Source organism: Panthera tigris, chromosome A1, assembly GCF_018350195.1.
Source record: "Panthera tigris isolate Pti1 chromosome A1, P.tigris_Pti1_mat1.1, whole genome shotgun sequence".
Lineage (NCBI taxonomy): Eukaryota > Metazoa > Chordata > Mammalia > Carnivora > Felidae > Panthera > Panthera tigris.
Window position 1 is genome coordinate 69,474,005 of NC_056660.1, and position 16,152 is coordinate 69,490,156.

The window sequence follows — 16,152 nt, forward strand, 5'->3', positions numbered from 1 at the left end:
TACCCAGGCAGGAAGGAGAAGAGCCACACACTTTGTTAAACTTGTCAGCAGTCAAGTAAAGAAAATAGAAAAGTGATCTGGGTTAGCAATCAAACAGCTAAACTTCCTACTGTGTACCATCACCAGAGCAGATGAAAAATGAGACCCGTGCTGGAATGACACCTGTCGCCCATCCCGTAGCCAACGGTCTCCCTCCCTGTGTTATTGTGTGGAGTAGGACAGGGCATGCATGGAGCGTCATCGGGCAACATGCTGCTGGGTGATTTCAGACTGACGTGATGAGAAGGCACAGTAGTCATCAGACCGGACTGCCACGGAGAGCAGACACCGAGAGCGTTTACACTACTGCTCAGGACCTTTTTCACGTGTAGCAGAGACCACGGCAAAATTTTCCATATGGCAGGGCACACAGCTCGCCACAGGGCACGTAACAAGTAACACTACCTTCCACTCCTGCCTTCCTATGCCCATCTGGTTTTAGGATAGTCCGAGGAAGCATACTTCTATATGCAAATATATACAGGGTGCTTATGAAGTCAGAAGACCTTTTTTTTTTTTTTTTTTTCTTAATTAAATTTACAGCCATTACAAGTTAACAGTTACACAAAACCCAATTCTAAAATATTTTGTTGGGACAGAAATCTTCGGCTTCCCACATTCACCATGTTCAGTTCTGTGGCATTTCATCCTATTTTGCACAACACTCTCCAAATGCCATCTTGTGATGTAGGTGACAGTTACTTCAAGGAGGCTGTGAAGCTTGCTGGGCACAGTGCCAGCAATATATGTGTCTGCCCATTTTCACGGGACAAAGTCAAAGCGAATAAAATCAAGGTGGGAGGCATTACTGTATAAGGTCACCTTGTATATACTTGCTTTTGGTACTCAAAAGTGCAAATGTAAAAATTACTGTTACGATAAAAAATAACAGCTAAAATTAGAGAACTTGTAAGTGCCGCTGCATTTCAGTTAAAAATAAAAAATATTAATAGGATAAAAGAATAAAATATGCTAAGTTTTCTTTAAGAAAAAACCACAACCTTTCAATGAACATAAAACATAATTCTGGAAATTTCTAAAATATCCCAAGAAAAGAACAATGTTAACATAAAAAGTAAAATCTTCACATTCAAACAGTTCTTAAAAATCTCTTTCCCATTTCATTGCTGTAAAACAGAATCATAGATAAGAGAAAAAACCCGCAATTACTACTAAATTTTAAAGTTTTTCTTACAATGTAAATATGTTTACTTTAAATAAGCTGCTAAAAACAGTAACAATAGAAAAATAGGATACTTTTATCACGGAATACGCAACACAGACAAAAACAAACACAGACACACTGAGAGTGGGTATAGGGCGGGAGTAAGAACTTGGTAATGACAAGATGTGCTCTGAGGAAATGCTTCCAAGAAGGACCTGCGTGGCTGTCCCTGAGCAGAGTTTCCAGCTCTCCTCGAGTTCAGGATGGATCTGAGAGTATGGTGTGGGGCAGGGCAATGAGGATGTATGATACTCAGCAAAAAGCCCCGGCCGGACAACAGTAGAGCATGGTCAGCTTAGTTGGAGAAAAAAATTTTAGAGATGGTTTTTGTGGAAGTCTAAACAAATCTGAGATGGACTGAAAACACTCTTTCATTAAGAAAAAAAGGTGGGGCGCACCTGGGTGGCTCAGTCACGTAAGTGTCTGACTTCGGTTTAGGTCATGATCTTGTGGTTCATGAGTTTGAGCCCCGCGTTGGGCTCTGTGCTGACAGCTCGGAGCCTGGAGCCTGCTTCCGATTCTGTGTCTCCCTCTCTCTCTGCCCCTCCCCTGCTTGCACTCTGTCTGTCTCTCTCTCTCCAAATAAAAGAATAAGCATTTAATAAAATTTTTAAAAAAGGGAGTGGTTATATGAGAAATTAACATCTTTGTAGTCGGGAGAAGGAATGGTAAAAAATGACCTTTGAAAGTCAAACAGGGAAAGGGAAACCACTGAAGAAGAAGAAAAGAGCAAGGAGACACACCAGGAGGGGCTGGGAGAAGAGAAAGGGGACATGGAAGGAAGAGAACATGGCGGGGGTGGGGGGTAGAACTTGGAAGGAAGTGTACGAGAGCAGCAGCAGGCCATGAAGGGAAATCCTTCCAAGAGATGTGCATGAGGCAAAATGAGACAGAAGGAGTGTGGGAATGTAGGCGGAAGATGCTACCAGATTTGATGGCAGCAATCCAAAGACATCACGGCTGTTTATGAGAATTCCAACTGCCAATCATCACAGATGACGATTCCCACACATTCAGATCCAAGTGACACGGAGAATGATACACAGTTCAGACCAAACCCCCACAGTACCTGGCTATGTATCGCTTCCCCATGTACTGGAACTGGTGCAAGCAGACTCTGCAGACGGGATGAAAGATTATTAGGAAAACGGGAAAATAACTGTCGTCAATATGTTGTTTTAGTTAAACCCATCAGGGGCGCCTGGGTGGCTCAGTCAGTTAAGCATCTGACTTCAGCTCAGGTCATGATCTCACAGCTCGTGAGTTCGAGCCCCGCATCGGGCTCTGTGCTGACAGCTTAGAGCCTGGAGTCTGCTTCAAATTCTATGTCTCCCTCTCTCTCTGTTCCTCCCCAGCTCATGCTCTGTCTCTCCTTCAAAAATAAATAAAAACATCTAAAAAAGAATTAAAAAAAAAAACCCATCAACAAGAACATTTACTAAACTCTTACACCTACCACTAGCCTCTTGCTTCTGGGGCTCAGAAATTCTCAGGAAGGTCCCTCTCGCCCAGAGACGGTTACTAACCTACCCTTGTTGTGCTGCTGTCGGTACTGTGCTGCATGGTCAGAGCCACAGAGAGTCTGGGACCAACAGGGCTGTCCACAGACTCAGGGTCTGGACGCTGACTCAGGCAGTTTGCCATAGAAATCACAACGGAGGGGCGCCTGGGGGGGGCTCAGTCACTTAAGCGTCTGACTTCGGCTCAGGTCATGATCTCTCACTTCATGGGTTCACGCCCTACATCAGGCTCTGTGCTGACAGCTTGGAGCCTGGAGCCTGCTTCGGATTCTGTGTCTCCCTCTCTCTCTGCCCCTCCCCCGCTCATGCTCTGTCTCTGTATCTGTCTCTCTCAAAAATAAATAAACATTGAAAAAAATTAAAAAAAAAAAAAAAAGAAATCAGGATGGAAAACCTAGACACTGGTGCACTCTTCTAAACTGCGTATTTGTCCTCTGAGTAAGGAGCTCCCTCTTTTGGCTTTTGTAAATGGACTAGTCCCTTACAGACACCCAGTATCCAGTTTTTTGGTTTGTTGTAGTATATCCACAACACTGACAGTTTTAAAAATCATGTATTTAATAACAAGCAGCCACAATAATGTCCAGTAAGTTCTTCTGGTGCTGAATCCCATCTGTCTCTCCCACCTTTAACTCAGCAGAGAGAACAATCACGAGACTATGAACCAAGGCCACAATCCAAAAGGCACAAAGTTCTGAACACCATAGGTTTCCACCTGAGTTTATGCAAATACATTTGCAGCAAAATCATGACCCCAACTAAAAAGATCTAAAGCTACTTATAGTTATAACTTACCCCATTATTGTGAACAATCATTGTACTGCAGAAACAGTTTTTTTACTGCAGAAGCAATAATGTGTTTAATTGTGGGGTGCTGTCTGAGACCCCGCTGGGGTGTTACAGAATATGCTGTATATGTACATTTTCTAAAAATCTAATAAATTCTGGATTTGGAAAATCATTTGGACAAGGGACTGTGAATCTGTGTTTTTTAAAGTAGAGTTTAAAGGAAATCAGAAATGTAAATTAAAGAGATAAAATGAGATAATATAGATAAAATGTGAGATTTCACTTATATTTCAAAATCATAGTTATTTTTCTGTCTCAATTTTCACAACTGCTTGAGCTAAATTAGATTCAATTTAGAAATGTAGCATCCACCCAATTCGGCTAATAAATTGTGCTATCTTATTAAAATGGCTTATACACACAGTTAGCTCTCATCTGTAACAACAATATCTCTAATAATTCAGGTTTGGTCACTGCCCACTGAGTCATGTGCTCCTGAGAGCAAGTGCTGGGGTCGGGTCCAGGAGAAAGAGCTCAAAACTAAGTGTGAGTATACAGCATTCCAGGTTCAACTACATCGTATTGCTCACAACCTCTTAATCAGCCAGGAAAAATAAAGATTAAAAAAAAATCAATGAGGAAAACGAAACTACTCACTCAGATATTGTAAAAAAATCCATAAGTTCAGATGTTGAAGCCTTGTTCCAATACGTAAACAAAGCATCTAGAAGATAAACATTAATTTGGTCAGAATCACAATGTGTATTACATGCATTAGGGGACGGTGAAAAGATTTTGGAGCATAAACCCCCAAACCCTCCTGCTTTTACAGCTAATCAAAGAACAAACCACAGTGACCCATCTATACCGGTAACATATACAACATGCACATTCAATTTAAAGAAGCTACATGTGGGAGCACCTGGGTGCCTCAGTCGGTTAAGTGTCTGACTCTTGGTTTCAGCTCAGGTCATGATCTCACGGTTTCCTGAGTTCGATTCCCGCACTGGGCTCTGTGCTGACAGTGTGGAACCTGCTTGGGATTCTTTCTCACCCTCTCTCTCTGCCCTGCCCCCACTTGTGCTATCAGTCTCTCTCAAAATAAATAAATAAAAACTTAAAAAAAATAACTGAACTTTAACCTCATCCTGCATCACTCAGCACCATATAGTACACACACACACACACACACACACACACGTGTGTGTGTGTGTGTGTGTGTGTGTGTATATTTTTTTTTTTTTATTATTTTTTTTTTTCCCCAAAGGTTGGCTGCCATGTGCAGCACCTCATTTGGATGTGTCTGGAGTCTTGGAAGCTGGACTCTCCTACATTCTCCCACAAATAGACCTTGAGAGCTTGTCTGGAGGTTCCAGCAGGGAAGCACAGCTATCATATACCTTTGACCCAAGAATGGTCCTCCTCTGTCAGGGAGGGTCATCCTCTTTGACCAAGCGCACAGCTTTGGGAGGGACACACATGGAGCAGGGAGGGAGAAGGGGACACCCACCTAGCCAGCCAGATTGGCCAAATCAATCCTGGCGATCAATGGGGTGACAGATGTCACAGCCAGATAACCCTCACATCCCTTTTTTTTTCATTTGAGAGAGAGAGCACGAGTGAGGGAGAGGGGCAGAGAGAGAGAGAAAGTTTTAAGCAGGCTCCACACTGAGCCTGACACAGGGCTTGATCCCACAACGCTGGGATCACGACCTGAGCTAAAATCAAGAGTTGGATGTTCAAACGACTCAGCCACCCAGTTTCCTCTATAGTACACATTTAAGTTATATATAATGTGCTCTTAAATGGACCAGAACTTTCAAAGAATACAAGTAGGCATATAATCTCAAGTTAGCCTCTCTCTTTGCTTACTACACAATCTCTCTCCAGTAAGGAATCTGTTGAAAATTCTTGTATGTACTTCAGTACCCTCTTCCTAGCACATACATGCAGAAATGGAGGCATACATGCTGCACACACTGTTTCTCCTTTGGGTTTTAATTCAACAACATAGTCTAGATCAATTCCAATCTTTTCCAAGTTGCATCATATTCCTCTCCAAGAAAGCACTGTGATTGAGTTAGCCAGTCCCTTACTGATAGATATTTGTTTTTTTCTCCCTAATCTTTTGCCACCTTATATTATGGTTTGAAGAACATCCTTTTACATGGATGTTTGCATACTTGTCCAACTACATCCATAGGACAAATATTCTAGAAGTGAAACAGCCATGTCAAATGTTATGTGCATTTAAAATTTTGACAGATATTGCCAAATAGTTTTCCAAACATGCAATGCATGCATCCAAAAAATGCAATTTCCTGTTTCTCAGCATGATGATTCAGTATCCTCTCAATTAAGAAGTCACACTCATACCTGCTCTGCATCAAGATGACCTGGCATATTTTTAGTGAAGGCAAATCCTATAAATATATTTATAGGAAGCATTCTCTGTGTATGACCCTTAGCTTTTTAGCATTGCACAAAGAGTGTTATCATTGGATAGTTAAACACGTTTGCATTCTTTTTTTTACTGTTTATTTTTGAGAGAGAGAGTGCAAGAACATGAGTGGGGGAAGGGGAGAGAAAGAGGAGGGGATGAAAGGATCTGAAGCAGGCTCTGGGCTCTGTGTGGACAGCAGAGAGCCTGACATGGCACCTGAACTCACAAACTGTGAGATCAAGATCTGAGTCAAAGTCAGAAACTTAACCGACTAAGCCACCCAGGAGCCCCAAACACTTTTGCTTCTTTCTTATATTTTGTCTCGGTTGGGAAATTGGTGAAGAGATTTCTCTCAGGAAAAAAAGCCAGTGAGTCTTGGGTCCTGAGGTGAGAGAGAGCATGTCTGCAAAGATGCTGATGGCTCCTGAAGGTGCATGGCCGCAGACTTTTTACTCCACACTTGTCTAGAATGGTGACAGGCAGGGGAAGCCATGGGAGATAGATATATATATATATATTGCGACTCTGTTCTCTTGCGGGCTCTCTCCTGGGTGGTCTCATGATTGCATACCTATCAAATCTGAATTCTCACCATGGCCAGAGGAAGAATTCCAATTTATAGATAAACTAATGAAGGCTTAGAGAAGTCAAGTAATTCTCCCAATTACCAACTTGAAGAATCATGGTGGGATGGGGATTTAAATCAAGTATACCTGATTTTCATGGTTTTTTTAAAATGTTTATTTATCTATTTTGAGAACGAGACAGAGGGTGCAAGCAGGGGAGGGGCAGAGAATCCCAAGCTGGCTTCACGTTGTCTGTAGTCTGACATAGGGCTTGATCCCACAAACCATGAGATCGTGACCTAAGCCAAAATCAAGAGTTGAACGCTCAACCAACTGAGCCATCCAGGTGCCCCAAGTACACCTAATTTTAAAAGCCACGTTAAGGGGTGCCTGGGCTGGCTCAGTCGAAGGAGTATGTGACTCTTGATCTCAGGGGCTTGAGTTCAAGCACCATGCTGGATACAGAGATTACTTAAATAAATAAAATTAATTTTTAAAAAAGCCATGTTTAGTCTACTAGACAAGTAAAATGAGTAGGTTGGTTCAGGGATTCTGAGTTTAGATTCCAGAGGGACAGAGTCTGGTTACTTGAGGTTGACCATCCTCATGTGGTGAGAACCCAAAGAGCCAAGTGAACATGGGAGGAGGGGGAGGGTGGCTCTCAGGGTCAACCTGCAGACATTTTTGGTAACCCCAGCACATATCAGACAAAACTGGCTGGCTAGCCAAGAGGCACCAAGCTGCCTTTCCTTTTGGCTATTGGCTGAGGCTGAGGCTGAGGCTACTGGCCAAGGAAAGGGGGGAGGACAACTAACCTCTATGAAGGAGGGAAGGGCCCAACATATAGAAGGTGCTCCTTGAATGTGGAATAAGGAAAAGAGTAGCTATAGATAGAGTTACACAGTTGACTGTGGTTGTCTGTCTGGCAGAATACTCCAAAGGCAATTTCTCCCCCACCCCATACCATACACAAGAATCAAGTCCAGGTAGACACTAAGATTTCAATGTGAAAGTTTAAATAAAATAACCACTTTTAAAGAAAATGTAGAAGAATATCTTCATAACTCTGGGGGTAGATGAGGATTTTTTAAACAGGACACACACAAACGTTCAAATTATAAAAGGAAAGAAATTGATAAGTTGAAGGTAATTTTTTAGAAAAGATGCTCTAAAACTGTTTTTGAAGAGACGGTTGCATTTTTCAAGTATGCACATGGCCTTCCAAAGTGCTGACTTTAAAGGAAAACTTTCACTTGGATGCAAAATTTTGGATACTCTAGTTTTAAAAAGTAGTTCCGTTCTGGTTATATATCATATTTATTATTTGAAACTTGAAATGTTTTAAAGAAAATTTTCAGCAAAGGAAAAAACAGAATTACAAGGCTGGCTAATAAGATTCACTCACCACCATGATGTAAAGTTCAGGACTTTTGATATTAAGGGAAGAATTTCAATTTTATAGCTCAAATATCAGAGTAAGTGCCCAGTGCTTTGCTATTTGGTCATCACTCAAGGAAAATCTTGTCTGTTGTTTATTTAAAGCTATTTTAAAATAAAGGTGATGGAAAAATAAAACAGTCCAGTCCTGAAGCACTTTAAGGACAGTATGCTGTTCCTAACATCTGAGTACTAAGGTCAGGCTGTTAATGCTATGGAAATGGAAGCTTGATATAAAAGTAATACTATTTTTTTTTAAATTTTTTTTAACGTTTTATTTATTTTTGAGACAGGGAGAGACAGAGCATGAACAGGGGAGGGTCAGAGAGAGGGAGACACAGAATCTGAAACAGGCTCCAGGCTCTGTGCTGTCAGCACAGAGCCCGACGTGGGGCTCGAACCCACAGACCGCGAGATCATGACCTGAGCCGAAGTCGGCCACTTAACCGACTGAGCCACCCATGCGCCCCAAAGTAATACTATTTTTTAGGCAGAAATGTCTTCCCCTGGGTGTTTAATGCCCATACCTACTGCCACCACACACAGGCAGCACGAGATGCCTTCAACATTTTGTTTTCAAAAGACTTTGCTCACTCAATATGCTTCACAGTAAACTTTCTGATATGTTGCAGGGAAAGTAGGATAAGATTTTTGAACAAGTTAAGAAATGTGACCTTGTACCATGACATGATTTCATGTGATTGCTTGTATGACAAAACCAGAGTTGAAATGTCTATCACAGATATTTAAAACTTTATTCTATTAAAAAAAATATGGTTGTCAAAGCCTTCAGAAACTTAACCTACTGGGGTGGCTGGGCAGCTCAGTCAGGAGGAGAGGGAGACACAGCCTCCAGGCTCTGAACTGTCAGGTTGAACTCAAAAACTGTGAGATCATGACCGGAGCTGAAGTCAGATGCTTAACTGACTGAGCCACCCAGGTGCCCCTCGACTCTTGATTTGAGCCCAGGTCATGATCTCACAGTTCATGAATTCAAGCCCACTGACAGCACAGAGCCTTCTTAGGATTCTCTCTCTCTCCATCTCCCTGCCCTTCCTTGACCCATGCACATGTGTGCTCTCTCCAAAAATAAATAACTAAACTTAAAAAAAAAAAACTTAATCTACTATGATACTACTATTTCCACTAGAAAAAGAAAAACTCACATCTCACTTCCAGTTAAAGCCAGGAATGTCACACACTCTCTAAATGGAATTGATGCTTAGATCCCCCAATACTACATATTCCAATTCAAGAGCCTGACTAGAAAGTTATGCAAGTTGCCAGTACGTTTGTTTGGACAAATAAAATTAAAAAAAAAAAAAATCAAAAGCTACCTCATTTATCTGCTTCTGTCTCATTTAATTTAAGATGGTACGTCTGAGTTTAATAAAAAATATTTTTAAATGGCCCATGCACATTTTAGAACTCACTTTCTAGAACAATTAGTAAAAATCTTTTTCCAAATTAAGACTTATATTTCTACTACATTTAGTAAATTAACATGTATTTCAAACATGGAAGAAAAGCCTTTTAAATCCTTATATCCTTTCAAGCGATTACAAGTTTTAAAAATTAAACTAAATACTACACGAAGAAAGTAAAACTGACATCCTTCTTTTAACCTACCATCAGACATGCTTTTTAAGATGTAGAGGAAACACATCAGCAGGCTCTTAATCTCAGACTGGTCAAGTTTGTCACAGCGAACCACAGAATTTCCCAAAGCGCCACCTTGCTGGTGCTAAAAAAAAAAAAAAAGGAAGGACAGGTGATTTTTTTATACTTCATTACAGGGAAAACAAAACTAGGTTCATTTTTCTCCCTTGAAAGAGAAAGATTCTTAGAACTGAGTCAAATCACACAAATTGGAAGGTATGACTACTTTGTCAACAAACTACAGGCACACCTTCACCAAATACACACACAGGTGCTGGTGCATAGGAGCTCTGACTCGTCTCCTTTCACATACTTTCCTAAGAGACAAGCCAGAAGGCGCGGACTTTTCAAACTGGGTAACTATAGTTGTGGCTACCAGCTTAGTCTGAAATGCCAAGTACAATCTCATGCAGAAAGTATGCATACTAGGATCAGACACAGAAATGATGCTTCAGAAGACACTGCAGGATATGGTTGGGAACCATATCCTCAGGAGAACGCCAGTGGCTGAAGGAGCAAATAAAATCTATCCTGCTCCTGTGTACCAGCCACGAAAGCCTGGTGCTGAGTCACTGGCATTCAGCTGACAACGTGGGGCACCCTTGGGGAAAAGCGATAGGCAGGTACCCAATAGGGCCAAATAGGGACAGCTCAGCAGAGTGTGGCCAAAGACCCTAAATTGATGAGATCATCCCCTCACCAGCTTAGCCCAACACCGCAAACTTCCAAACACACAGGGCACAGGGTGAGAGCAGTTTTGCCACCAGACAGCAGGTTCACGTTAAAAAAAAAAAAAAAAAAAAAAAGAACAAGAATCTCATCTCCTGATAAAAACACAGGAGATTTTAAAATCTTCAAAGTTACATTTCCAATCGAAATCAGGATTTTATTATTATTTTTTTTTGCCAAATACCAAAGCAGAAAGATCAATTAAAAATATCTTTCATTCAAGGCATTGGGGGGCAATTGAAAAAAAATAACGATAAATGGGCTTAACTAACCACACACGTGTGAGTATTTCTATTATAGGAAGAAACACAGGTGCAGTTAGTGGCAAAAGTGTCGTGCGGGTGCATCGTCTCGCCCACCCACTTCGTCAGGGCCACGAGGAGAACCCAGGACTTCTTGCAGTGGGAGGGAAGGAGCGGCATGCAGAGTTTTCTCTGGCAAAGGTGGAATCGTTAGAAGGGAAAAATCCACAGTGACCCGGTTTTTCCTGGCTGACTGGCAGCTCTCTTCCTCCTCTCCAGCACTGCGTATGATGCAAGCGGAATGCCTCCTGAGCAGCTTCTCACTCTACACGTGAAGGCAAGTCATGGTCAAGGGAGAAGGTCAGTATGTCATGACGCACACTGAAATGCTGGTGTCTCTACAGAATGGCACTGGAGGATAATCGTGTCAATGCCAGCCACAGAAGTAGAGGTATGGTTACAACCCTGATTTTCCACATGCCTGAGAGCTAGAAGTACATCCCTAAGTGGTTCACCTGTTTAGTGGTGCGCTTGCCTAGAACTTGAAATAACTCAGGAAAACGGTGGCGAAGGCAAAACCAATCTACCATTGTCCCGGGTTTAAAGTCAAGCTTTATTCATTCCCACAAAGTTCCAAATAGCTTGACCCTTGTTATTTCAAGAAAAAAAAGTTAAATACGAGGAGGAAGCGTTGTGTTGGGGGTACCAGTGTGAGACGGTTTTCAATAAAGCCTTACCCCTGAATCACCTATATGATGAATTAACTTTTCTGGAGCTGGCTTTGGACTCAATACTCATTTGTATGGAAAACTGTGTATAAATGGTATTCTCTCACAGGCCATGGGCATTTTAAATGAGTGGCATTTTGATCTCCCTACCTGTCCAACCTGCCAAAACTATTTGCTCAAGGTCCTCCACTATAAACACTGCCCTCATCTGAACTCCTGGAAACAGGAATTGGGGTTTCAGGAAATGGGCTCCATCCTTAGATAATACTCTGATCATCTACTCCAGGTTAATGGACTTAAAAAAAAAAAGTCACACTTATTGAACACTAGAACACGAAGCAAGGTTTACTTTGTGCTAAATCCATTAGTTTTAAGAAATATTTAAGTTAGATGACAAGAAATTACCTTATCCAGGGAATTGCTTTTCTCACTATTCCTTTCTGGAAGGCTGTTCCCCGAATCTGTGCTTATGAGGGATCCTCTCGAATCAGCATTTCTCACACTATTGATGTTTGGAGTTGACGTCGTATATGGAGAAGCTAAAGGGAAATTTAAGCCAAGACCAAAGATATGGTGAGACAGAACAAAATAAAGTTAAGTGCTGAACTTTAAGGGAAATTGCTTTTATGGCCCTTGTTTCTTCTGTTAGGAAGCTGGCTCAAGCACTGCATTCAACTACCTCACCTTTAAAGAACCAGACCATGGGGCGCCTGGGTGGCTCAGTCGGTTAAGCGTCCGACTTTGGCTCAGGTCATGATCTCACGGTTCGTGAGTTCGAGCCCTGCATTGGGCTCTGTGCTGACAGCTAGGAGTCTGGAGGCTGCTTCACATTCTGTGTCTCCCTCTCTCTCTACCCTTCCCTGCTTATGCTGTGTCTCTCTCTGTCTCAAAAATAAATAAACATTAAAAAAAATTTAAAAAAAATAAAGAAAGAACCAGACCATCATCTGAAACGCTCAGACGGAACCATCAGTTCATGGCTTGTGAGAAGCCACCTCTGATTTCTTCAGGCTAAAGGAGCATACGCGGTTTCAGAATGAGATAAAGGCTCAAAATATATATATATTAAAAAGGCAAATCCACCTGCAACTATCAAATCGAAAAACTAAACCAATTCAATAAAACCACAGTATTCAAACTGTGTGCTAAGGTGACCTAAGAAACTCAGAGGGGTGTCTGGGGATATTTTACATTTTCAAGAAAAACACAGTGATACATGACATCTGCTAAACTGTAGTTTCCATGTTAGATCATGCTACATTCCTTCCGATGATGTCGTGTCTTTGTGAAGCTAGGTATTTGGCGGCTGCTGTGATTAAAAGCAAGTACTGGGTGAAAAATCACTGTGGACCAGGAACGTGAAGATGGTGGTGAGCAGTCTGATTCCAGCTGAGAAGCTGGCCAGTGCCTACCAGGCATACACATCCCATTGGTAATGGCTGTGGTGTGGTTATTAAAATTAAAATGATTTTCCTTTAAATTGATGTATTTTTCAAATGCCTACTAAGTTGTCCAGATATGAGAACTTATTAGGTTATTTTGGGGCACCTGAGTGGCTCAGTCAGTTAAGCATCTGACTCTTGGTTTTGGCTCACATCATGATCTCACAGTTTGTGAGATCGAGTCCTGCACAGGACTCGGTGCTGACAGTGTGGAGCCTGTTTGGGACTCTCGCTCTTTCCCTTACTCTGCCCCTCCCAGCTCATGTCCTCTCTCAAAATAAATAAATAAACATTAAAAAAAAAAACCTTTTTAGGTTTTTTTGGCTGTAAGCACCTTATCAACAGAACTGCTGGGTGTTTCATTCTGGCCTGGGGACTCCATAGAAAACTCACTGTGACGGTAAGCATGCTGCAAACTGAGAATGGTTGGGAATCTCTGCAACAGTTACGAGCAGAAATGAAATTTAACTTAGAAGTAAAATTTGTGAGATCCGTGAAAAAATAGCATTTGAAGGCAGAAATCAGCCCCTACACCTCATTACTATGGAATTTTTAAAAGTAATGGATGGACTTCCTGCTTAGATAAGATTTAAGTACCTCACTCACATAATTTAAAACGACTGTCAAACTTCCACATTCGTGCTGAACCCAAACGGCCTGGCTGGTTGTGCACACTGCATGAGCGAGCACAGCCTCCCACACCCAGGCTGAAGATGCCGTTCCCTAACGCTAGGAACAGGCCGGGGTTTTCAGATTTCCAGATGCAAATGAGCTGCCGAATGAGCTGCTTCTAAGTTAATCCCGCCCTTCACCTGACACTACGGCCATCCCTGAAACTGACTCAGCATATTAAAATTAAGAAAAGAGCCAGGGGAATTGGAACATGCAAGTGATGGCTGGAATATGTAAACCATTGGCCCCCCGCTGCCCCATCCCAGAGCAGAAGCTGTGTGATTGACTGTCATGGGGAAAAGGCAAAAATCTATGAAAAATCTAGAGCCTTTTTCTATACTTAGAGATAAAACACACATTATGACTGAATTTTAATTATAGTCCTCCTAATATAACCAGGCTTCATATTTAATGTAGAACATAATGATCATGAGAAAGAGGTCCTCAGTAAAGCAAAATTAGACTCTAAATTCCCAGAGTTTTAGGATCAGTTCCAGAAACGGAGTCCTAATCTAAGGCAAACAGATGGAAATGCAATAAATCAAAATCAGCATGCTTAGTAGAACTATGTTCCCATTGTGTGTGTGTGTGCGTGTGTGTGTGTGTGTGTGTGTGTGCATGTGTGTGTGTTTAATATCTCAGTCCAGTGCATAACCTTTAAAAATCTTAAACAACATGTAAGTGAAATGGAAAGTTTAATTCACCTCTGTCTTCTTTGTACAGACAGCCCAGTGCAAAACACTGAGTAGATGGAAAAAGAAACCCTGAGTCTAAGAGGCGTGTCTTTTATTTTATTTTTAAAATTTTAATTTTTTTAGAGAGTGTGCAAGTGGGGGAGGGGCAAAGGGAGAGACAGAATCTCAAGCAGACTCCACGCCCAGTGCAGAATCTGACAAGGGACTTGATCGCACAACCATGAGATCATGACCTGAGCCAAAATCAGGTCAGATGCTCAACTGACTGAGCCACCCAGGCACCCAGAGAATGTGTACCATTTAAAGCAAATGTAATCTCAGAGCAATTTTCATCCAGGCAATGAATCCGTTCTAGAAATCTTCACGCACCACATTCCAAAGGCATTTAAAAACAACTGCGGAAGGTGCTTTCTCAAGGATTTCTACTAAATAGAGATGTAAGGAGAAAGTCTGCTCTCAAAGGATAGGTACTAGGACTAAAGTTAACTGGAAACTCCTTGAAGAATAAAAGAAGAGTTGCTCAAGCTACCAGAAAACAATTAGCAAACTCAGTTCGAAGGTGGGGGCTTTTCTGGAAGGCATTCCTATAAGGAACAAAGATTTAAGTATTTAAAGATGGGGGTAATAGACATGAAGCTTGAGTATAAGTAAGTCTGTTATGGTGAATTGCTATGAAAAGTGGATTCAGATCTTTAAATTTAAGAAAGAGAAAGGGATTAAATTAGTCTCAAATACTTTTCACAACTTCATCATGAACACAGAGCAACTGAAGGTCATTAATGCCATTTGAGTCTTGCTAATGATACCCAATGGCTCATTTTTACATTCTCAGGACATCCCACACCCTAACAAGGTGAATGCGGAATTGGAGAATAAATGCAGAGTCAAAGCGTCACTTCATTCGAGTTTGGTCATTTCCATAAAGTCTTGAATCCTAGAGAGTACTGGTCAAGGAGGTAAGATTTCAACACATTCCTGGGCCCTAAGAGTCCTGAAACTGGCTACTGAGAGTATATCCCAAAGCGTGCATGACATTGAAGAAATGTGTTTGTTATAATGCAGGCAGATGACAACACCGAGTGTCACCATGCTGAGCACTGTGCACATCTATGAGCTTCCCACCCCTCGCCGTGACTCTGTTGATGTGGATACTGATGGTGAAGAGGAGAGACACAGTGCCCAGGGCAATTAGTACATGACAGAGTATGGATTCAAAACCGCCTCTGTGTGACTTTAAAGCCAGTGCTGTGAACTCTTGCAGACCAAATCTTCCCAGGAAAGACCCTTTCCCGCTCCTGAAGCAGTGGCTGGGTGTGTGGGCAGAACAGGGCGAAGAAGACAGAGTGAAGGCCCCAGGAGCGAGGCAAGTGCAAACATCACATGCCAGTCTCTAATCTGAGCATTCTGCATGAATTAACTCATTTAATCTTTATGACACCTAATGAGACAACTATAACTATGAAAAATATAGGGCGCCTGAGTGGCTCAGTCGGTTAAACGCCTGACGTCAGCTCAGGTCATGATCTTACAGTTTGTGAGTTCGAGCCCCACGTTGGACTCTGTGCTGACAGCTCAGAGCCTGGAGCCTGCTTCAGATTCTGTGTCTCCCTCTCTCTCTCTGCCCCTCCCCTGCTCGCTCTCTGTGTCTCTGTCTCAAAAATAAAATAAACATTAAAAAAATTAAAAATACATACATAAGCATAAATAAGATTAAGGGTTGGGTACTGTAGGATAAATCTGGGCATGGTGTGGGGTTTCTGACTTTATGTTCTGCTCAGTTTCATCATCTACATGAAACAGCATCTTCACATCAAACACAAGGGCACCTGGGTGGCTCAGTCAGTTGAATGACTCTTGATTTCAGCTCAGGTCATGATCTCGAGGTTCACGGGATTGAGCCCCGAGTCGGGCTCTGCGCTGACAGCACCGGGCCTGCTCGGATTCTCTCTCTCCCTCTCTCTCTGCC

At 42.0% G+C, this 16,152-nt stretch overlaps 1 protein-coding gene across 15 annotated transcripts in view; it reads right to left on the bottom strand.

Moving 5' to 3' along the window:
• DOCK9 (dedicator of cytokinesis 9) overlaps window positions 1-16,152 on the bottom strand; it is a 332,962-nt gene that overhangs the window by 95,194 nt on the left and 221,616 nt on the right. For all 15 annotated transcript variants that reach the window (XR_006215038.1, XR_006215044.1, XR_006215032.1 and 12 more), the window contains exons 34-37: window positions 11,783-11,916; window positions 9,649-9,763; window positions 4,231-4,297; window positions 2,334-2,381 (exon numbers count right to left, since the gene is read on the bottom strand). Coding sequence is in view for 12 of the 15 variants with exons in the window: in XM_042979621.1 (XP_042835555.1) it covers window positions 2,334-2,381; window positions 4,231-4,297; window positions 9,649-9,763; window positions 11,783-11,916 (364 nt within the window). In the remaining 3 variants the exon portion in view is untranslated. The remainder of the gene's footprint in view (window positions 1-2,333; window positions 2,382-4,230; window positions 4,298-9,648; window positions 9,764-11,782; window positions 11,917-16,152) is intronic.